Here is a 25,579-nt window from a genome sequence, read left to right on the forward strand (position 1 = left end):
GGTTTCTTGGCAATCTCGAGTTTATAAACTGATCAGCAAAAGAAAGTATACAAGGCTTTCAAGTGGTCATTATCATTAACCCAAACTGCCAAGTCACACAAATATAATGTAGTAGTGCTAACAACATCTTTACTCAACCTTGGGCTAAAAAGTACTCGCATACTGCAGAAACACGTTGCGTAGATCGATACTCATGTTGTTGGTGACTGGATTGTCTGGTCCAGACTCGATAATTTACACACCGCCGCAATATAGCTGGAATATTGCTGGGTGTGGCGTAAAACTAAACTCACTCACAGAAACACGTGGCGTCAGACATGAGCAGGTTCACTTGAGGCCTTGAAAATCAGTTTTCAATCACATAGAGGATAAACAGGTACAGAGTTACTCACAATAAATCTTCACTGCCATCACTTCGGTATCCTGCGCGTCAATCCTGGCATCAACACAAACCTTCGAGTCGAAGACGTCAGACAATGTCACGTGGTATAAGATGCCATGTTGCTGTCTACCCTGTGGTGAGGTAGGGCGTTTCCGCGCGCGTCAGTCTAGTGCATGCCACATGCGCTCGATCGGGACATGTGTGGAGAATGCACTGGTCTCTGTGGAACGTTCACATTATTCCTTTCGTCTCTGCCAGCGACGAACAACGCAGGCCTAACGCAGTCTGTGGCGTATTATGTTCAGAGTTCAACACTGTCCTTATTATGGTACTGACTGACGACTGATATGGTGATCAAGGGAATTCGCCAATGATGACGTTACCGTCATGAAACGGTTTCTCAAGTGTAACGTCCTCAAATGCCGTTTTTTACTTGCTGTTACTTTTTAGTCTGTCCTGTGGCTAGAGTATATCGACCTCATCTGGAGCATACCTATGGACCTCCCACGTTCAACTCCTGATAGTCATGGCATATCTGTGGTGATCTTAACGTGCCCTCACATCAACTGTTATACCCATAGTACACCTGAAACTCTGACATAGGCCCAAAAGCATGGTTTGCAAAACTGACCACTTCGAAGTTTTATTCACGACGTGCACGTGAATTTCACTCAACATTTCACTTCACATGACCAGTCAACCTCTTTTGATATCTTGCTCTGTAGTTGTTCAAACACACACATATTTTAATTATAAGACTCTCTTTGACCTTGACATGAATGTAAGAAATGTGCAAACTTAGTAATAAAGAAATTGCTTATAAAAGCATACAGGAGAAGTCTTGTAAGTTTCTGAAGAAAATGAACCATTCTAGAGATATTTTGTCGACAAGTTTAACTAGCAGAGTAACATGCTGTCATCATCAGTGTTGCTCTGACCTTGAAAATTATGTGTAGGTCACCAAGACCGATGAAGCTTGATGTCCATATATGCATGCATGGTATGTGGTGACGAGCCGTAGATTAACGATAACAACAGGTAATTGATTCGAGGTGACATATAATTAGATGAGGTCGGATAGAGAGTGAGATCAACGAACAGCACAAGTTTTGAAGCTATTTCACAGAAAGTACTTACCTGTAAACAGGCAAGCTGAATGTCAGTCGGACAGCTGATTGTTCGAATGTATGTTTCAATCAATTTCAGCATAACAAATTCAAAAATCACTCCATCGGACAAGTGATGGAATCTTTAACCGAGTATTCAGTCGTCATCTAACCTGCGTGTGGACCCGTACCTGACCCGTGTGCTGAGATATTGTTGAGCTGAATATATCTCTTTATTGATTGAGAAGACACCAAGTCTCCCAAGCTGACTCGGGTTAAGTTCATCTAGTTTTGCTCAGCTTTATTAAACTGCTATCATCCAGAGCAATCTCTGGTCCATAAAGCCTATTGAAAGGACAAGGTATGATAGAGGCCCTTATTGGCCCACAACATGTCATGATTATCAAAATTTTACAACACGATAATTTTAGCATAAAAGGAGCTAAAACAATTGTTGAAGTTACCTCCAATTGCATTTTTATGTTTTTAGTGTTGTTAGTTTTCCTCTTTAAAGACCTCAAAGTTAACATATTTTACAATATCTTCTAGAAACCTACATTTTCTGATTTTCAGAGTGATAGAAAAGTGTGAGCAAAAGCGTGACCCATCCCAATTTTTTCACCACATATGAAGAGAGTAAATTAGAATGCACACCTAAAAAATTGTGTTGGGTCACGCGTTTGCTCACATCAAAATCTTAAAAAAAGTACATTTTTTTCGGTTTATGAAATTGCCCCATACAACATCTCAAAAAATAAACATTGACATAAACTAACATCTTTAAAAACAATCCATCACATTTACAGATCTGTGCCATGATACATTATATTTTGAATGGTTTTGTGCTCTAAAATACACATATCAAACATCACTATTAAAATTTTCAATATCATAAGGCACTCACAAGACTGATTTATGAGAGGTAAACATTGGTGTTTGGTTGTTGGTCTCTGCTAGAAAAGTAAGAAGATGTCTGAAGATTTTCAAAATATGATCAAGCAGCACTGTAAAGGTGAGAATCTTTGTTATTATGTAAGAATTTGATCAAGTTTTTCTATCATCTGTGTATCAAACACCCTTGAGTTACCTGTCACTGTCAAAATAACACTGTCATTCAACGGGATTGCCATGTATAAACATATGTATTTTCCAAGAACTTATGTAGCTTGATGCTTCCAATGACATGTTAGATTTCATTTACAAAATGACTACACTTAACTGTATGAAAAGGATTTTTTTAGCTAGAATAAGAACATTGTATCAAAGTCTATCAGATGATGAACACAAGCAGACGTCAAGTCATACATAGTTGTAAAGTGTAATATATAAGCTTAAATTCACAATGTGAGGCAAAGGAATATGTAGCCTAATGGTTGCAATAGTGGACTGTTGGTTTTTTTTTGTTATCAGACATGCAGGTTCAAGTCCATGTAACTTTTATTTCTTTTTTTCAAAGTTTGTTTATCAAGTCTACAATGTTTAACTAAACTGTTTTACATCAAATCCAAATATTGTAATTTTTTTTCTTAAGTTTGGTAATCTATGTTACAACACTGGTGAAACAAGTTTTAATTAACATCATGTAAATCTTTTCTTAAGACACTGACCATTCACCTTTTCAAGTCGGTCTAGTTGCCTTTGTTCCCAATATTTTGAATTCATATTTTATACATTTTGATTTACTTTAGGCTTATACACTTTTGAATACTGCGGTTCGTGAGAGTTAATCAGATACTGAGATTGATGACTGTGTGAATGAAGAGTAATAGTGGATGTTTTATATCTTTAAAGTGGATAAGTTGTGAATAATTACTCTGTGACTTTAACATGTGCATGGTGTTAATATGAACCTGCGCTGACAATGAAATTTCACCCGAAATGGGCCCCATTGAGGTCAAGACCTGTGATTTTTAGTGCAAAATGGTTGGCTATTGTAATAACATATGATGATTGAGATGTTAACTGTATATTTGCTAAAACTGGTTGTAAATGCTGACTTGCAACGCTCACTAGTTAGAATCAAGCTGTGCCCAAAATGAAGCTTTACCCAAAACAGGCCCCTGTGATTCTTAGTACAACATGATTGTTATCATGCTTACATGTTGTGCAATGGACCCATGGATTACATTTGCAAAGAATGCTGTGAATGATGACTGAGTTTTGGGGACACAATTGGCAAGTAACTGAACTAACAATGTTTTGCAACCCTAATTGGGCCCCTTGGGGTTAAAATATTATGATTGACATTGACATGTTTTTCAGCATGACTACCTGTCGTAAAACTGCTGTAATTTGTATGTAAATAAAACAACAGTTGTAAATAAGCCATTATGGCAGACTGATATTTCAAATTTCTTGTTATTTTTCATGGGAACTGATAAAACCCATTTTGGGCCCCTCTGCAGTAAAATTACACCTCAGAACATATAAAATATAGCATTTTTATGCAAAGCTAACTTGTCTCTAAACAAATAACATGTTTTCAGCCAATTCTGTTAGTGGGCCAAAAACCACCCTTATCATACCTTGTCCTTTAGTACACATCTCTTTAAGTAACATAGAGACGCTCAAAATGGAAACCGTTATCTTGGTGTATTCTTTTTCCAATGAGATTTGATGTACATTCCTGAAGCACCAGCAACACTGGTGTGATTGTAGAATACTTGTAGAATACAATGCCAATGAGGCTGATACTTTCTGTGTGAATAGTAACGTTCCTAATGTAAATACCATGTGAATGGAACAAGACGTCAGTTAGCGATGGATGAGGATTGTTAATTTCGGTCACACTGCCGCCTTCCAGATTGTGTTTTACCAAGATTAATCGCCGGTAAGCATTTAATTTGACATCTTAGAAACGAAATGCATTTCGCACCACCCATATTTATTCATTCACTCACAAATGACTGATTTGTATTCATGCCACTTTGAACAATATTTCTGTCCTATCGGTGCATGTGAGCACAAAGTTTGAAAACCTCGAAGGTTATGCAGGTCTCGGATACTGGCCTTGTGGTAAAATATACTGGACAAAACAAGTTAGGAAAATTGGTATTTTGAGGATTGATATTTTATCAGAGTGTCAATGAATAAATAGATCATTATTAAAAATTTCAAAACTTGTATACTTATATCCTTAACTATTTTTGTCCAGTATATGTATACACTGAATCTGAATTGCTGAATACGATGATCCACCGGTGTGCCAGGAGGGTTAGCGAAATAACGCAATCCATATTTATGCAGGCTAAATATTATAAAACGAACACATTGTTCATTGGTTTCTTTTATTTGTAGGAGCAAGATGTCTTCGAATTTCCCTTTGCATTTAATTTAATTGAGAGCTGTGAAATATCCCCCTAAGTCTTGAAAAATGTTAAAGTATTAAAACTAAAAGGACTTTACACATACACAGTATGAAATGATGACATGCAATGTTCCTGCTTCTATTATCAAGTATTCTACACGTTCACTTGTTTTTTTCTGAACACATTGTTTCTTGGTTTACTTTAATTCGTAGGAGCATGATGTCTTCATATTTCATTTTTGAGATCTGTGAAATATTCCCCTAGAGTCATAGAAAAGATTAAACTCGGTATCCTCAACATACACAGTATGAAATGATTTCAGGCAATGTCAATTTTACTATATTCTTACTATTTTCACATTTGGATACTCGCTGTATGGCGAGTAAAAGCTGCTTGTATGATCTCGAAACAGCTTAGTGAGAATGATGTTAATTGCAGATTGATCAAAGCGATGACATTTATGGTACTTGTGAATGCCAGTGTTACATCTAAGGACTTCACCTGGTTTTCGCGGACACATGCACTCTGGGCTCATGGCACATGCCACCCAAGGTTTAATGACAGCCTCACGGATCCATCGTTCGTTGTGAAGCATCAGGAAGCCGGCGTGAGCTTCGATGACATGAGCTAAACTACACACGTCTTCCTTCATATAGTTCATTGTCACATTCAGAGTATGCTGCCCCACAGAATATCTTCCAGCGAATCTTACAATGCCTCGTCTCTCCGTGTCATCCAGCAACTGAGGGATGGTCTTGTTCCGGAACCGTATAGAGGTGTCCACCCACACCAAAATGTCCGTCTTTGGAAGGTTAGCCTGAAGAAGCCATGTCAGTTAGAAAGAAACATATACTTCAAGGACAGTATACGAACCGTCCATCAGTCATTTACGGAACATGCAGATCCCTGTAATGAATTGCACTGTTCACAGTATTCATAGCAAAGGCATTGATCTTCCAAAATGTAACCAAAACTGATCTGTTACAAAAAGCGCGAGCGAGTGAGTGCGTGTGTGAGTTTAGTTTCACATCGCTTTTATCAATATCCCAATATTGCAACCTAAAAATATTCTGTTCAAAAATAAAACCCTAACAAACTGTTGACCGACTTTGGCTTATGTATACAATTTCGTGGGATAGAATTTCCTTCTCGAGTCATCGTGTGTATTTAGGAGACGAATTTGTGTAACCAGAAATGAAATCATTACAACAATAATAGGGATTTGACTGTATTTTCTTCTATGTGATTATATAATACTAATAGCTTGGTGCATATAACCAAAACAACAGGCTGGTGTTGAGTGTGTCGTAATACTGTACTAAAATGGGTTAGTTTGACCTACGTATTTTCTTGGAAGGAAAAGCCAGCAGCACCAGCAGCAAGCAGAATTCTCGTCTATTTAGACATGAACCTTTTCAATGATGCAATGGGACATGTGGGGTTTCGGGTGGCATAAATTTGGCTGCTTAAATGACTCTTATCTTGCGAAGTTCCACATACACGTATTTAAAAATGTGAGAAGCCAGTTCTTCAGGGAGTGCTTCAAACTTCAAACGAACTGGATATCTCATGTTCTGCAAACCATTGGAAACAAGCAAACCGTTTAGACGGTAGGCAAATCTTTGTTACGTTTTTCTGTAACTTGTGTATAAATAGTTACACAATATCGTGTGTTTATGGTTGGGCCTATTCATTATAATTGAGTTTAAACACCCTTATGATAGAAGGTGATATGATGCCGAGGTTCCATAATAAATGTAGACGAAAAAATCATATAACTGAGTCTTTTGAGATTAAATAAATGTTTTATCAGTAACATTTACATCACATCTGTTGTTGTTGATATAAGCCATGTTGGTGGTTAGGGAAACGTATGTGCAACAGTATATGCTCACTGAAGCGGTTATACAACCAAATGCATTTTCAGTCCAAATTAGATGTGTCTAAGTTTATGGATTAAATTCAAATTCGAGTAATTCACCTCGTCATGGAATACTGTTAATATCGTTCCTCCTTCAGATTTCCAGTCACAATACAAAACGGAGTCACACCAAACGTGTAAAATTGCGGGCAATGTTTTGGTGTAGGTGTCACAGTACTTTGTGCCCTGCTTTGCACATAGTTTGGGAAAAGGAAGGCGGAACTTTCACCAGAAAAGAAAACTTTATCCCGATCTTGATTTTCTTGGGCCCTTTTTGCCAGTTTAAATGTCTTTCTTTTTGAGCATATTTCATCAATAATGATTTTTAAAGATTTAAAATTCTTGTGAAAGTGTTTCCTTACATACCTTCTAATATTCTCAACACTTTTCAGTTCTCCTCTACTCGTAATCTGACTAAGCCTTGTGCCTTCAAAGATCTCTGGAGACAGACGAATGTCATCATGATGTCTACCAGCTAAGCCAATTGCATTAGTCACACACCTTTCAAACTCATATAGAAAGAGGTTTCTTTTCTCTTCAACCATGACAACAAAGCAAGCTGCACCGGGGAGATGACTCTTAATGATATTAAGGTTCTTTCTTCATTTTGCAAACATTTAGATGGGTAGATGAACATGGCCATGAAGCAATTATCGTTACAGATTCCACAGCAGCCATCAAAACTATAAAAGCGGGTGGAAATGTGATATTAAATTTGGATACATCTTTAAACATGAAGTACAGTGTGTGCGACATTGTGTGGGTCCCAACACACATTGGAATACATGAGAGAATGAGACTGCAGACGATCAGGTCAAATCCGGATTAGAGTTTCTTGAAGTTGATTTATTAAAATATCAGCCAGTCTCTAAAGGTTTGAAAATGTTTCATCAAAGTCTGTTACACAACGAGTTGGCTACACTTCTGGGATACCAGTATTACCGACTGACATATGTACAAAGATGGGGCTATTCTGTCATGTCTCAGACTTGGACAGTGTGGGCCCTTGGTCCCTAGTATGGTGACCTACCTTCAGTTGTTGGTGATCTATAGCCTATTTGTATATTATGTATAGTTCAAATGATGGAGTTAGTTTTAACTTCATATGCTATTTTTAAATTCGAATTGTGATACTCTAGTCATTTTACCGCACTTTGACGACGGGTTTTATAACATATACATATTCTTCATACTCATGATTGTTCTCGTCAAGATATGGCTGAAATATTGCCTATGTGACTTCAAGTTATAACTCACTCACTGGACAGTGTGGACTAGATGTTAACAGGAGTATTATAGATAAGACGGTCGCTTCTAAATCCGTTGCAATTTGGAGACGCCTGAAAATATCAAACAGTATCTAATTTACATGTCCCGGACATAACAAGGTAGCACATAATGTCAGAAGTGCTGTACTTGAAGCTGATAATGTATTTTCTTTAGAAACAGTTTTGGGCCCCTGTTTCATGTATGAGTCTGTGCAACGGGAAGTTTAAATTTTTGTCTCGCCATCTGGAAATATGTTGTAATTTAGGCAGTCTCTCAAATGGCAAAGACAAATTTAGTTCTGTGGTTCTAAATCATTAACACTCTGTCATCTGAACCTACTGTTTTTTAATGAATGGGTACTTCATGTTTCAGAAATGAAAGTGATTACTCAAGGTTTTAATCAGTAACACTTAGCAAAGGTCATTCAAAATTAATATTAATAGTGTTGTCGTTTCTTTCATCTTAATTAAGCGACTCCTTCTGGCGATGAAATCACCTGTAATTGTTTTTTAAATAAAGTCAATGTGTAGGGGGCAAAATGGGCCTCTTGTTGGCCCATGTCGCCTTAAACATACGACAGTTTCCTATATTGAGTACCTTACTACATGAGAAAACACAAGGTCCTGTTTTAAAAGTCCATTATCAGTATTCGGAAACAAAGGTTTTCTCAATAAATTATGGGAAAGCATTAAATATTGGTACTGTTATTACTTGAGAAACCACATAGTGTAGCATTTGTCTCGTTGATGTTTACTAAACATATACATACCTGTGCCAGTCAGTGGCTTCCTCTTTTACCAGTCTGTCATACAGACTCTGATGCAATATACAACCAAGAAAGTCCATGCTAAACTAGAATATGAGGCACTTTTCATTCTTCATTTTGTTCTAATCAGAAAATACATGTTAGTTTTATTGTGTACTTATGAGAAACTACATGTTTCATCGTATAATATTAAGCTGTAGTAAATGTAATTTATTTGAGTTGAAGATGACTGTAAGAAGGTCGTGAAACTTCAATACTTGCAGAGACAAACAAATATTCTCGGTCCAGTGTAGTAAAGTCATATTTGCCAGTCGAAATTTCCATAAAAAGGCGTTTCTTGAAAATAATACGCTTGTCACCGGAAATCTGGTACTGGAAGTAAACTGTGACCCATCTCGCATATTGCAAAATGGCACTCTCAAAAGGAACCTGAAACCAGGAGCAGCGCCTCGCGAGACTTTTGATACGATAATGATGATTCCGGATATGGGATTTCAATGTATCCCGCTTACAAGCAAGTAACATTTCTATGTACACGGCCAAACTCAGTGGATACTTCATGGTAGTAATTCTTTATCGAATAACATTGAACCACGTCTTGTATTCGAACATTACCGATGTTTTTGCGAATGCAAATTGATGAAAGGGAGATAACTCTAAATCTGTTTTTTTTTCTGCAAAATCTATCAGTTGCTTCGAACAGATTTGTATCCGTTCTTCAAACAGTTCAAAATTACCAATGAGGTTTTCGGTAAGATAAATGCGTTATTCACTGGTCCCTTGGGGCCCATGGGTTGATGTACCATCTATGTTTATGTTTGCAAAATAAACATCGGTGGTACATCAGCCCATGTCCCCCTCTTGACAAGTGAGCAACTTATAATGTACCCAGCGTCATTAAGACCATGTGACATTCTTTGACTGACTTCGTTCTCTCCACACAACACATACACCTTCATGCAATTGGGTGATTGTCAGGTTCTGCAGCTACATCGGCTGATGTCAAAACCACTTCAAACACGCACATCCATGCGTTGTCACCCAGCAGAGAATACCTGTATGATGGTAGGCTTCCATGCATAGCACCGTAGATCCTGCAGCCTCGGCGGCATCAGCTTCACCGGGAAACGCCTCAATTCACAACGACAGTCTTTCACCACCTGTAGTGACAAGTACAGAAAAAAAACATGACTTGAGGATTTGTCAATTTCAGAGAAATTGACTTCTTGCTTCAAACAAATATTTTTTTTATTTTTACTTACAATTGTGTTACGGTTACTCATGTGTAATTATCAGGATATGTGTGTGCAAGAGGTAATCATATAAAAGCATTGCTCAATGTGAACTGGTAATGAAGTTTTTGTATTGAAATATCTGAACGAAGTTCTAATTCTTTTCAGAGCATGATCATTAACAATAAACATAATATTTCTCTCGTCTTGTCCAACATGCGGTATATTTTATAGCGATAAACGACACGTTGTCATACATTTCTTTGAGCATATCAACTTTGGGCTAAACGTATTATCTGACATGGTCTCCAAACAAACCACTGTCTGATGCATCAAAACGTGCCGATTGCGTTTTGTTTGCTCTGTGCACATAGCGATTGGTGTGTGCAAATGACCTGTTGGCAATGCTACTGATGTGTATATTACGAAAGCCTAATGCTGCCACTTTTGTAGCACAAAATATTTTTTTTTCATTAGGCTTTCGTAGTATATGAGCATATTGACTAACAAAGTCATCGTAACTCAACTGCGTAGATAGATGTTTATGCTGTTCTTCACTACATTGTCTGGTCGGCCATATTTTTTATAGACATCCGCCATATCCCTGAAATTTTGCTTATAGCGGAGTTAAACAGCAAGCAAACCAACAAGTGACGTGTACGTTACATGCTTAGCCTTCCAACGGGGAATCGGCTGCCTTTACTATCACAGTTAAAGTCTTATGATCAAATCACCTTTTCTCGTTGCCATGGCAACAGTCCTAGATCATAGTACACGAATGTGTAGTTACTGATGAATGGGAAGACGTTCTCGTGAAGATTCCACAACAGAATCTGTGACTCTCTAAAGTGGTTGTTTGAAGCACCAGTAACGAACATGACTCTCTTGCCAGAGGGGGGTTCTGGAAATAGCCCCAACATGAGACTCATTTGCGTGTGGTTCATTTCCGTCATGGTGGACAAGACGCTTCTTAGGTTGTGCTCGGGTGTAGTGGGCTGGGGTCGAGGACAGGAGGACTCAATACAAGCTAGCCCTGGGAACAAGAAAGCGACTACCGCACTTACACACCGATGTAGATGATACATACATGGAAGCACAAATGGTATGCAGCAGAACTTGTGAATGGCAAGACAAGCATTTTGCTAGGATATAGTTAAACGTACTTCCACTCTGATTCGTGATAATGGCATGCCTCTGGTTCTCTATTGTTACAATATAGGAGAGGATAGGATGAACAGGTTGAATAAATAGAAACCGCGTTCCCAGAAAATATAAACGCTGGAGAATGACTTCAACTTACATAAGCAGGATATAACTCACATAGCAACATAAAAGGGGAGACTACCGCATTTTCTAGTTATATCTTAAGAGGACAATGATATTATTAGAACTCAGTTTACATAGACAATGTTTGTGTGTTAATTACAATAATTTGCCAGGCATGCCAGACACGCAAAGTGTGTTTTGAGTGACTTGGAATGAGTTGTCTGGAACTGCAGATAGGCGTGAACACCCATTACTCCTGTCAAAGATCTGGCTACATAACTTGTTCCTGGGTAATCGTACTTACGTCAGGGAGATTAATTGATATTCGTAAGGTGCTAAAGCAAACTATAGATATGATGCAAAGATACTAACCTGGGTGGTGATGCATCTGTTCACATGGCTTCACGACATCTTCCTTCCACAGACCTCGGGCTTGTAGTTCTGTTACAATACCACAATGTCATGTATTCTAAATTCCCTTACAAACTTGAAATGGGATAGTTTCAATTAATCACGGGACCCATAGATTTCCGGACGTCGTGCACAACTGCTTTAAAGTTCACCAACATGGGAACCTGTAAGACACCGCAGTTGCACAGGGTTGTAAGCTTCGTTGGTCACTAGTGTGCAACACGAGGACCTATGTTAACCTGAAAACTGGAGGTCATAATATAGAAATCAAATTTACATTGTCTGGTGAATTTTTAAATGTTCTTGCTGACATCTTTTTTGATGAAATGTTTATGACGATAAGAGTGATGTGATCAAATCAGACCCATCTTATATACATGTATATATCCACTGGTTTCCACATTATTTTGTGGAAATTCATGCTAATCCTCAGTGACATTGCCCCAAGTGACTTTATGGTGAGGTTACATTGTTTTTAAGGATTTTTGAATACTTAATGACTTTGGCCACTTTTTGTCAGCTACACAGCTTTCACACTGTGAAGAATAGCATTTAATATAAAATGCACTGTTTTCACACAACACGTCTATGAAAATAAATAATGCATTTCTCTCAATACTACTAACCACCAGTCCTAACGGTAGCTAACAGATGTTCCAAAACCAATTTGAGGGTTTACCACTAACAACCCCATATGTAGAGATACAACTTGTGACTGGAATGCACACGCACTGCACGAGTGGTAAGGGATTGAGCTTTCAAGCAGCTAGTGTACGTTTTTTATACGACCATGCAAGAAATATACTTTAAGTCCTCATGGTCCCTAATATGGCGATCTACCTTCAGGTGTTGGCAATCTATAGCCCGTTGTTATATCGTATTGTGCAAATAATGATATTAGTTTTAACTTTCCATTTTTTTCTTATTTTTAATTCTAATTGAGATATACTAGTGGTTTTACGGTTGTTCGTCAACTGGGTTTTAGTTTGTGATATGTTTGGTATGCAATGTAATATTAAATTGTTGTCGTCACGATATGGCTGCGATATTAACTCACTTATTCACTCACTTTTATACAACAGAGGTAACCCGGCCTGTGACCAGGATTGCTGCTTCCTACAAACAGTGTTAAGTCTTGAAGGATAGCCTGTGTTTAGGACAGTTATCTTTTATAGATTAGTGAGATGGTGTATTGGCGTTCATAAAATCAGAAAGGAAAAAAATGAATGTTTGTTAAGTATTCCAAAACACCCAATTTTACACGGATTTAAATTCACTTTGCAGATTTTCAGAAACAACCGTGACCTGTCTCGCATATTGGAAAATGACACACTCAAAAGGAGCCTGAAACCGGGAGCAGCGCCTCGCAAGACCGTTGATACATCCGCAACGATAATGATGATTTCGGATATAGGATTTCATCCTACATCACACATAAATCTCGCTTCTTTCTGACTGACTGAGCGCTAGTTTGGTATGTCCCGCTTACAGCAAGTAACATTCTATGTACCTATCTTCGAATGCCAAACTCTGTTGGCACATCACGGTAGTAATTCTTTATCTCGAATGACATTCACTCACGTCCGATATTCGGAAGTTACCGATTTTTTGCGAATGCCAAACGGATGGAATGGAGATAACTCTAAATCTGATTTGTTTGCAAAATCTAGTGATGGCTTCAAAAAGAATTGTATCCGTTCTTCAAACAATTAAAAATTACCAATGAGGTTTTCGGTAAGATAAATACGTTGTTTATTGGTTCCTCTGGGCCCATGGGTTGATGTACCCGCTAGTTTTGTGTATTTTCACAAAATAAACATCAGTGGTATATGAGCCCATGTGCCCATTGTGACATCTATAGAACGCTTGATAGAACTTGATAGAATTTTTTCAGTGTCGCATTTTGATCTGATACTTTTTTCTCCGAGTTACATTTTCTCTGCCTTCAAATTTGCCAGAGGTCGTAAAACAGGACTGTTTTCCCTTAGTAACCAAGGCAAGTGTGTTTGCTAACTAAGTCCACTATTAACCATCTTCCATACCTTGTATTTTCCTTGTGTAGTCCTCCAACAAAACATCAAAATCGACCTTCTGAAGGCGAACTGGAACACAGAACCTCATCTAAGACACTTACAGCTCTTCATGACTGTTGCATGTTCATGTGAATATGTCTGTCTGTCTGTGTGTGTGTGTGTGTGTGTGTGTGTGTGTGTGCGTGCATGCATGCATGCGTATGTCCGTGCGAGTGTGTGTATAACTGAAGGCGCTTCCGAGGGTGCCTGGATGTGATCGTGTATACTTATAAAATACCCCTCAACAAAAGCGTCTGTCCTTGAAATTGTGTGATGCATCTTCCAGCCATACGTCTCTTATAGCTCTTCAGCAAAAGTCTCTCTCTCTCTCTCTCTCTCTCTCTCTCTCTCTCTCTCTCTCTCTCTCTCTCTCTCTCTCTCTCTCTCTCTCTCTCTCTCTCTCTCTCTCTCATTTCTGTAACTATTTACTGAATGACTAAAAGTATTAGACTAGATAATGCACATAAGTTCGTATCGCTATTATCCATTGTAATGCGTGACCGAAATGGTGCTCATTGTCACACACTGGCATGCTATCAAGTATTCTCTGCGCTTTGTTTATGTCTAGTGTACGGCATGGTCCGCACGACGCGAATAGTTCGTGCACGGGCATGCATTGCCACAACCACTTCGCGCATGCGTGAAGAAGCCGTGGTATTATTTGGCCACGCTTTGTCCCGATGGCGTCACGCTATTGAAACAGCAGGCATCAGTCCCTTACCGTGAACTAGTTCGATGTTGAACACCAGAGAACAAGATCTTATCGCTGGAAAGAAAAGGTGTTAATATCTCGCAGGTGCAGAACTATTAATTCTTGAAAGCCAACTCAGCGCAGCAACAACATACCACTAGAATACATCATTGCCTCAGGGAACAGTTTATGGTACGTCATATATATTGGTGATGCAGACCAACTGTCAACCTCATTGCAATGTGAAGGTGAGTTATTGTTGATGCGGCTCTCACCATGACTCCGGTTGTTTTATCACCTCCGCATCTGCATACAATCATCAGGTATTAATCATATTCCATACCTTGTATTTGCCTTGTGTAGTTCTCCAACAAAGCATCAAAATCGACCTCCTGAGTGGGAACTGGAACATAGCGTCTCATATTAGTTTCTTATAGCTCTTCATCACTGATCCATGTGCATGCTCTGTGTGGGTGAATGAATATAAATCCGTCTGTATGTACCAATGAAGGTGCATGGACGTGGACTTTAGCGTGCATGTTTGTGTATGTGAATTTACCTTCTGGAAAACTGCGTTTACCAACAACACGTCATTCCATAATGAATTTTCGATGACAATGTTTGCATTTATATTGTGTGGAAGAAGTATCTACCTGAATTTATCAGGGCTACTGGCTTTTCCAGGTGGGACAAATCAAGAAGTCCTTTTCCAACTGGAACGAAACAAACAGTGTTCAGTCACCGTGGCCCCTACAATAGCCTTGCAACGCTTAAATCGTATAAAGCCAGCTTATATAGAAGATAAATGTCTCCGTGTTGAATCCCTCCCCCTTCCATCGTTACATTTCAGTCGCCAATCTCATACATGATTCTGTTGGATATTACTTTAATTCCAATGGACACATTGCATTGAATAATATGGAGCTTTGAACAAGCAGCTCAGGGTCAAGTTTGTAGAACGTTCATCATTTCTGCTTCAAAGCTTGTATTTAACTTACAGATCAGTATGGGCATATCATCAGGGATTATCGTCACGGAGAATAGAACGGCACCCACGAAGGCAAACACTGAAAAAACGCAAAACATGTCAAGGGCAGTTTTTATACCATGACATTATGATGTACTGGTTACGTTGTAAAACTACATTACTCTTTGAACACCAGTCAACTAGAAGCCTTTACTTCGGTGACACCGAGTTCCAAGAGACAGGGGCAGTGAAGTAGGCTCGTGGTTAAAGTATTCGCTCGTCACCCTGAAGACCCGCCTTCGAGTTACCTCTTCGTACAATGTGTGAAGCCCATTTCTAGCATTCCCCGTTGTGATATTCCTGGATTATAGCTAAGAGAAGCGTAAAACTAACTCACCCCAAGAGACTATTCTAAGACATATGCTAACATATGCCGTACACCATTTGAAAGGTCTAATCCTACTGTTGATACATAAAAGATTGTTGAAAACATACAGCTGCAACCAAAGTAGTTCGTTTTAATGAAAATGCAAAGTTACACATATATAATGCCCAGATAAACCTTAAAGCAAGCAAAAACTGCGAGCATTTTTTTCCATTTCTAAGATATCTTAATAATTCTAAGCTCTTTTTATATTTCTTTTTTACGAAATTGGAAAATGATTTTCCGCTTGGTAACATGTACATGTAAAGAGACAGGGAAATATCTCCGTTTCGATGTTTTGCATGGATAACGCACGAGAAAATTCGTTTGATGCTGGGCATAGTTGAAACCTCCTAAAATCAATGATATCAGCATCTTGCCTGGAATATTTTCGCAGTTGTGAGAAGCGATTTTATTGGATCAGGACTGGTTTCTAATTTAATTGTTTTTACCTGATCGAAGGATCGTGACATATCTTACAAAATAATGCACGTGACCTAAGACAGCCAATCATACACTCGGCGTCATAAGTGAGGGGTCAAGGTAACACTATTTCTTAAAACTTAAAATTTTCTAAACATAATGGAAAAACACATGAGGTAGTTGAAATGTCATTATTACGTGTTACATTTTGTTACAAAAGACAAAGTTTTTCTTCAAATTGTTAATATGGAAATCACCTGCCACTTAATGTCAATGAGTCAATGATTTTCACGTGTAGCTCGCCATGGAATGTATAGGACAATGCACATGCATTGATGATTTTTCACTGTCGTTTACTATTCAGGTACCTTTTTGAAACTGCAGCTTAAAGTGAGACGTTTTTTGACACTTGTTGAAAGGGGCTATACGCTTATAGGCCTTAGGCAATCCGGTGAAATTCTGCGACAGGTTGCTGTCCGCTTTAGTGTGTGTCAGAATGCTCTTGGAATGCTGTGTCAGAGATTCTAGACCAATATGAGTCCGTGGAATGTAAGAGAAGTTACTTAAGAGTAATGATTTTGCCTGAGAGTGAAACACCTCGTTGCCCATGAGAAAATAGTTTTTGTACAGCAAAGTACATTGTTTTCATCATACTCCGATTTGTATAAAATAATACCTAAGATCTTGAACAGTCCTTTTGACTGCATAGGGATATGAGGGCAGAGTTGTTGTTAACTGAGTCAGCAGCTTGCTATGAAGGACATAGTTCATAAACAGAACAGAAAATTCGAGTTGTATTAACATGTCCATAGGGAATGTCCATGCCCTTATTAGTGATCCATATGTGTCTCAGTCTCCGTTTGTGAATTTTTTCTCGGCGCGAATTTCACACCTGCATGTCCGTGCTCAACCAAAGGAGGCAACCTGCTAAGTATTTCGTGATTTTATTGCCGATGGAACAAATGAAGAATTGACTGTTTCTCTTGCCAGACTGTCCTTCGTTGACATATACAGAGATTTACATGGTTTGATTATGCCATCAAGGGTGCTGAAACACATCACAAGTTTGATTCAAACTCCCCTACCCAACGAGTTTTGCTCGCCGGCTTTAGATGTCCCTCTCTACCATTCAGACTGCGGAACCGGTTTCAGGCCATTGGTAGAGTACAGGACAGACCTCGCTCTGGAAAACCAGAAAAAAAACATCTAGGGCAAGTGATAGATGTGTTGTGCTCCAAGCCCGTTGAAACCAATTCACAGCTGCCAGTGCCCAGTCGCCTCAAGCTGCATAGGACCTCTGTCTTCCACATGCACTAGGCTGTTGTGTTCGGGCGTTTGAATCAAACACGGTCCTGGTGTCTTTGTTTCTCGTCGTCTTTGATAATGTCTCATTACACTCAAACTCATCGAATTTTGAATCAGATGCTTCACTGCAAGTTCTAACGTGCAGTATGGTGGACTTATGGTGCACATTTATGTGAAAACAAATTGTTAGTTTCTTTTTGATCAGATGACGGACTGTACCTCAACTCACTGCTTCTTCACCAACTGCTCCAAAATCTCTTAAAGCAGGTTATTGTAACATCAATATTGCATATGCATATTGTTTGTTGTATTTGCACGCTGTGGTGAAAGGACACATACAACAGAAGATTGTGGCAGTAATGTCAAAAAATGTACAATCTGTGCAGGTGATCACTCCTCATACTCCTTTAGCTGTTCTGTTTGGAATCATCAAATGGAGATAAATAAAGACAAATTCACCCAAAAGCATTAGTTTTGCGGATGCCAAACATTAGTGCAAAGTTCATATCATAAGGAGAAGTATCCTACTATCTCCAGAATACCAGCAATCACTAGAACCCCAAAGTCATCTGTATGCTGTCAGTCAAATCTGACCTGGGTTTCAATGTCCTCTGATATTCTCACCTGCAATATCTACCTAAACAACCGAAATGAGTTCCTAGTACGTGTCAAAACAATGTGAAAACATCCTCTGATCTTGACGCATCATCAGAGTCTACATTAAAGTCTACACAGCCAAGGTACGAAGCCTGCGCCTAGGTTTTCGAAGCTCTCTTAGCGCTAAGATAGTCGAAAGTGCCATACATTAACATTAACTTCCGACTATCTTAGCACTAAGAGAGCTTCGGAAATCTAGGCCCTGATTCTTTGAAAAAAAACGTAGTAGGAGAGCCCCCAAAGGGTCCCACGGTGAAATCAAAATATGCAACAAATATGGATCCCTTGAGAATATGGACGTGACTGAAAACGTCTGCTCTAAGGCACACAGCTTGTTCCCCACCAGACACGTACGGGGAAGATCCCAAATATATCCTCCCAGAAGATTGCTTATCATAATACATTTATACAGTGGAATTGTTGAGGACTAAGGACTAATTTCCATGAATTTCAACTTTTAATCCAGGATTTACCACCCTCTGGATTATGTTTGCAGTAGACATATTTAAAACAGAGAGATGCTTTTGACCTGCGTGTTTGCAATGGATACCATTATTTTTCACCTCAGGGTGACAGGGCCACTGGAGGATCTTCCATCCTAGTAAAACAGAACGTCATCCATAGCCCAGTTTCACTTACTACTAACCTTCAGACTGTTGCAGTGCAACTAACTTTACACATTTACATTATGCTTTCTCGATGTCTCTCCTTCGTCAACGTTTCACAAACCCAATCTTCAAGCTCTGTATGATCAACTACCGAAACTCTAGATCTGTCTTATTATGGGAGATTTAAATGGGCACAAACCACGCCGGGGTAGTGCAACTATAAACGCTAAAGGTAAATTATTAGAGGAGTTTTGTTCAGATAATGATTTACGTATCTATATTGATGGTTCCAACACATATTTACACCCTGGTACGGGAGCCTATTCTGTTGTCGACTTATTAGTTACCAATGCGGAACTACTAAATGAATATGAATGGTAACTTCACGATGACCTCTGTGGAAGTGACCATTTTCCAACGATATCATCATCAAGGCGGAATTTTATAAAGGCTAACTGGGCTTTATATGAAACGATATGTGCTGCAAAGTTAAACCTGAAAGTTAAATTGACGTCCCCGATGCTATTAAATGTGTTTTTTCCCTGATGAACAGAGTTCCAAAGCCGATGCGTGTATTCCAGTCCTCTGCAGTTCCACATATTCGAAATCCATGGTTCAGTTATGAGTGCAAACAGGCTAGGAAGGCACGGAAAGAAGCAGAACAGTAGTTTTGTCGCCATCCTATGGTGCATAATTTAAATAAATTCAAACTTTTAAATGCCAAAGTGCGGCGTACGTTTAAACAGACTAACGACAATCTCGCCAAAATTATGCATCCAAAATAAATTCTTGAACGCCCATATCCGAGATGTGGAACATGGTACAGGGGAGGGCATCAAACTACTAGTGCGATCTACACTTGATTATGGTTCCATCGTATATGGTGGATCCTGCAACAGTAACCTAAAACTATTAGATTCTGTCCACCACCAAGGCTTAAGACTTTGTCTTGGTTCTTTTAGAACTTCTCCTGTTGATAGTCTTTACGTCGAGGTCGATGAACCTTCTCTTTACCCCGGCCAACGCCGTATTCAATTATCTTTACAATATATTACAAAATTATCTTCTAATGATGATTTGTACACACAAGGTCTTCTCTTGTTCCACCATTTGTTGCTTCTGTTGGCATTGAGCTCGAAAATTGGTTCCGTGTTTTGTATCCTTTGTGATGAAAGAATCACGGTCAATCATGTCTGGCTTGACTGTGTTGTGTTGACTGTGTTGTGTTGACTGTGTTGTGTTGACTGTGTTGAATATTCCATCATTAGGGATAACTATTTTAAATCACGAACTATGAAGGACCTTTTCAATAATGTCAGTTATCGTTTTCAGAAGAATTAGATATGTTAAATGACTTTTAATTAATTAAATATTTTATTATTGATAGTTTAGAGGAATAGCTGAGATTGTTTGTGGCTGTACTCTCAAAGAAAGTTCAAGTACTGTAAATTCAGTGTCCTCCTGAGTAGAGAGTCCCAAAACTTTTGAAGCAAATGTAAACCTACCGGGATTTTTACACAATCATATTCTTGTTATATCAATTTTGGTTAACATTTCCAACGATCGCCAGCAGCTGGTGTAATGGAATGGCGTAAATCCAACAAGGGTCCATGTATGTTGCAGTGGTACTGTAAGCCTAGTCTCTGTAGTCTTTGTATTGTATTGTCCAAATAGTAACATTAGTTTTAAGTTTCCACGCTGGTTTTAATTCTAATTGTGATATGCTAGCTGTTTTACTGTCCTTCGTCGATTGGTTTTTATAATATACATATATTCCATTTCAGTGTTAAATGTTCTCGTCATGATATGGCTGAACTATTGCCGATGTGACGTTAAATATTCACTCACTCACCCATACAGGTGGGTAAACCTGAATAGCGACACAATACATTGATCGAACATGGTCGTTGTCATAACAGTAAATTTTATAGTGACAGCTGAAACAATAATTCTGTATCAAATCGGTTTTTCATGAACATATGATAGGCAGTCTGCAGTAGGCCTATTCTTCACATCACGGGATCGTGATCATCACTATTACTTGTAAACTGCTGGAATCCTTATCAGTATTGATGTCGTTCTTGCCCCTAGGAATACTCTCACATTTGAAAAGGGTTTTGCACGTCAGTATGTGATACCATCTGTCGTGGGTGTAAAGCGTTGACTTAATTGGTTGATTTATTTATCCATATTGTATTAATGTGTCCAAGATATTGACAAATCTTTTGACTCAACCACCGGCATATATCCATATTGTAATTCCATCGCGTATCTTTCACATGTTCACCTTATAATGAATGAATAACTATAAAATTAAGTGAGTGAGTTAAGATTTTAAGTCAGTCCGCAATATTGCAGCCATATCGTGACTAAATCGAGTTGTAAATATATTATCAATAACAATTATAGATGAATTTAAAACTTCTGGCAACGAAGGATAGTAAAACAACTAGATTAAAAATATAAATATAAAACTAGTTACTGAATCCAAAATGTTTTAACTATGCATGACAGTACGATATAAAAATAGCCTATAGATTACTAACGACTGAAGGCAGGTCACCATACTAGGGACCATGGGGACTTACATTACTTTAGCAATCTGCATGGACCCTAGCTGGATTTACACCATCCCCTCAGCGGAGAGTTCCAATTCACGTTGAATGTTTGTAGATTTACGTACCCTCTTAGGAGGACAATAATTTTATAGTACTTTACACCCCTTCCCCTTCGAGGATACAGCCACTAACAATCTTAGATATTAATTGAAACTTCCAGTCATAAAATAATTATCCACTGACAAGTCTGTTATCCAATCTAATCTTTTAAAAATGAAATAATTAAACGAGAACTTATGTTACTAAAAGACGTTTCATAATTCGTGATTTGAAATATTTATCCCTTGTTATTGATATACCAAACTATAACTATACTCATCATCATGTATATGCGTTTGCTTTAGCAAAATGTGTGTGTGTGTCTGTTTGAAATCATGATGAGGTTAATAACATCAACGAAGAGACTTGCCTGTCAGTTTCCAGCGATGAACAAGACTACATTTTCTCATGTTGGTAAAGCTGGTTTATGTCTTCACCTGGTGATAATTCTATCTCAAAGTGACGAATTAATGGTGTTAAATGAACGTTGCATTGAATCGGAGCTCCAGTTACACCGACGTGTTCTTCCAGCATCAGCTTGCCCTGTGTATAAACCGTATTGCAGTAATATGTAACCAGCTGCAGTAAGCGGTTTTAGGAATGAAAAACATACTGAGTCCTAAAAGAAACTTCACACAATGTAATTTTTAAAAATAATGAATAGTTTTACATCCATGTATCCGAAATGGGATCCCTATCTTTGGACTCTAGAGAACGTTAGCTAAACCCACTCAAACCCATTCATTCGCCGTACAAATGACGTAAGTGCCAAATCAGGTTTTCCACGTGCAGTCGATCACGTGATCTTCGCATCGAAGTTTTCTTCATTTGCACGTGTTTGTATTGGCCTCAAGAATTGAAAAAAACTAAAACTTTTAAATTGCAATTCTAACGGTACTTTAAATGCCACAATTGTCAAATGTGCAACGTGAACGTGCCGTTGGTATGTTGCAAGCGGGAAGATCAGTTATTGACGTCGCAAGAGCAATGGGATGCAGCCGGCATACTGTGTATGACTTGCGAGGTCGTCAACAACAAACTGGCACCACTTCTGATAACTCAAGGTCGGGTCGTCCACGTGTGACGTCACGAGCAGAACGCCGTCAAATCGTCAAATTTCTGCCGGCTACACGAATCACGGCTGAGATGTTTAGAGGTCGAATGTCCTCAAAGACCATTCGAAATCGGTTGTGGGCTGCCAATCTCCACTCTGGACGTCCATATCATGGGCCAATATTGACGCCGTTTCATCAACGTCATTGTCTGCTGTGGGCCCAACATAACCTCCGATGAACCCAGGCAGACTGGAGTCGAGTCTTTCGCGATGAATCCAGGTTTACCCTCAGATTCGCGGACGGCAGAAGTCTGGAGACGACGCCGTGAACGGCATGCCCAATGTTGTGGACAGGCAGTCGACAGATTCGGGGCCGAAGTTGCATGGTGCCACCATCTGGTCATCCGTGGAAACCTCCCAGCTGCTGCCTACCGCAACCAGGTGCTCATCCCTGAACTCGTTCCTTTCATGGCGGCTCATGGCCCAGATCTACATTTCCAGCATGATAATGCTCGCCTGCATACCGCAATGTTGACACGAAATTTCCTTCAAAACACCTGAATCAACGTCATGGACTGGCCATCGAGGTCCCCTGACCTAAATCCAATAGAGCACGTTTGGGATGCACTTGGGAAAAGGCTTCGCGGTCTCAGGAACCAACCTCAGAATTTGCAGGAACTTGCAAGAGCAATGGCGCAGAATCCCCAACCACGTGTTCACAAGCATCAGGCAGTCGATGAGGAGACGGTGTTTGGCAGTGGTGAATGCGCAGGGTGGCCATACACACTATTGAATTGACTGAGTGAGTGGGTTTAGTTTTACGTCGCACTCAGCAATATGCCAGCTATATGGCGGCGGGCTGTAAATAATCGAGTCTGGACCAGACAATCCAGTTATCAACAACATGAGTCTTGATCTGCGCAGTTGGCAACCGATGACGTGTGTCAGCGGCCTGACCACCCGATCCCGTTAGTCGCCTCTTACGGCAAGCACAGTCACCTTTTATGGCAAACATGGGTTGGAGAAGGCCTATTCTACCCCGGGACCTTCACGGGTCATATTGAACTGAGAAATTTCGAATTTATATTCTTGTGACTTGACATTCTGTATACCCATGTTTTGGAACGGCGGTGTAGTCTAATGGAATTGATTGTGGCACTGTCAGTGTATCGAGTACACCACACAGATCTCAGGAATGAAATAATAACAAATTAACCATCTTACCATCTCTTGTTCTTTCATAGTGCCTTGAAGAAAGAATGGCCTTGAAGAAAGTTTAGGTTTTTTTTCGACTTCGAGTATGGTTACAGCTGGTTGCGGTTTATTCAGTTCAACATGAGAAGTAGTCATACAAGCCCCATTTGTGAAATAGAGCTCTTCAGACTAGATATTTCATTTCTAACCAGACAACTCTTATCTTGTTTGAAGGACAAGCAAAGGTCAACGAGCAAAAACTAGTCATACAAAATGAACAAACTTTGATGACGATTGTTTCATTGAGGAAAAACGAAAACAAACACAGCTACGAAGAGCCAAAGCTCTCCGTCATTTAGAGGTACCATCTTCTTTATCAGCACATGTGACAGTTTTGGGCGGTGAGGTAGCCACTGGTTAAATCGTTTGCTCGTCACGCCGAAGACTCGGGTTCGATTCGACATATATTTACAATGTGTGGGGCGCATTTGTGGTGTTTCCATCCGTGATATTGCTGCAGCATTGCTAGAAAGGCGGACAACTATACTCACTCACTCACTCACTCACTCACTCACTGTAACGTTACAGAATTGACATTCTTCAACCTGTGGCAATACTATTTCTTCTGCAGCAACATCAGGGATCGCATCTGCAGCATGACAACGCCAGGCTCCACACAGCCCGAATTGTCCAAGTTCTTGAACGCCCAGAATAACCAAGTTCTTCCATGACCAGCACGTTCGCCGGATTTACACCTCATAGACCACATTTGGGATCACCTGAATCGCCAGGTGAGAAGAAGACCTCTACCCCCAACGAACCGACAAGAACTTGCAGACGCTCTCAGGAACGAGTAGAATAGGATGCCGAATGACGTCATTCGTCGGCTGTCTGGGCAAGTATTGCTGGTGGTCACACTCGTTACTATGTGTATGCGTGACCAGAGACTTCACTTGACATTCCATGACTGACGCGTGTTGTATCTATGAACGGTGTTATTCCTACCCTTTTGTCCATTACATGACACGTGCTCTTCATCTGTGATGAGTTTCTCATAGACACTGTTCAGCTGACTCAATACTGGCAGCAGAAATGAAAGGTTTAATTCCGGGCCGAAGAGGCGGAACAAGCGAGCGCTTCATATTGCATAAATTCTCATAGAGGGGATCGAAGACACAGTTAAATGCAGGGTTATATTTGTTAGAGTATAGGATTGAAGTATATTGTAAAGATATTTGTTACGTAGGTGTGTAAGAGATTGCTCATTTGCCTCGACTTAGAGACTGAAAAATCCAAGACAAAGTCTAAAGCCTTGGTGATGTATAAAACATTTTAAGGTTGATTTTACGGAAGGCTTCACCATATACAATGGATCCATAATCAAGTTTGGAGCGAATGAGGGATCCGGATGAGTGAAGTAGGGTAGTTTGATCGCCTCCCCATTTTGAATTGGAAACAACTTTTAACAAGTCGAGTGCCTTCAAGCATTTAGCCTTACGAGATTTAATATGCGACAAAAACGTCAAGCGGGAGTAAAAAAATAAGTCCCAGAAACTTGGTCTCTTTTTGCATCTTTGAATGGTGTGCCGTTGACAGGGTCGTTTGTGGTTTGTATTTACGGCATAAATGTATGCAATTAGTTTGGGACTAAACTTAAACAATTTCCCTAAACGCCATCTATTTCTTTTCTTTAGACACAACTGCATTTGCCGTTCAAACAGTATTGCCTATTTAAATATTGCCTATAGAAATATTAAAATCACCCACAAAACGTTATTCATCAATTGCGTCAATTAAAACCTCCAGTAAACTGTTGATCTTGATACTTCATAAAGTCCACAAACTTCTTCCTTTTAGGATACCTTG

General features: G+C 39.3%; 1 protein-coding gene across 1 annotated transcript; it reads right to left on the minus strand.

The window, feature by feature from the left end:
• Positions 1-5,133: 5,133 nt before the first annotated feature.
• LOC137278972 (uncharacterized) lies at positions 5,134-22,999 on the minus strand. The gene is made up of 8 exons (XM_067811466.1): positions 22,822-22,999; positions 15,423-15,491; positions 14,768-14,827; positions 13,704-13,763; positions 11,623-11,691; positions 10,719-11,017; positions 9,808-9,912; positions 5,134-5,613 (listed from the first exon to the last, which is right to left on the minus strand). The coding sequence occupies exons 1-8, from the start codon at positions 22,997-22,999 to the stop codon at positions 5,134-5,136; spliced, it is 1,320 nt and encodes a 439-aa protein (XP_067667567.1).
• Between the last annotated feature and the right edge of the window lie 2,580 nt (positions 23,000-25,579).

This window comes from Haliotis asinina, chromosome 3 (genome assembly GCF_037392515.1).
Source record: "Haliotis asinina isolate JCU_RB_2024 chromosome 3, JCU_Hal_asi_v2, whole genome shotgun sequence".
In the NCBI taxonomy this organism is placed as follows: domain Eukaryota; kingdom Metazoa; phylum Mollusca; class Gastropoda; order Lepetellida; family Haliotidae; genus Haliotis; species Haliotis asinina.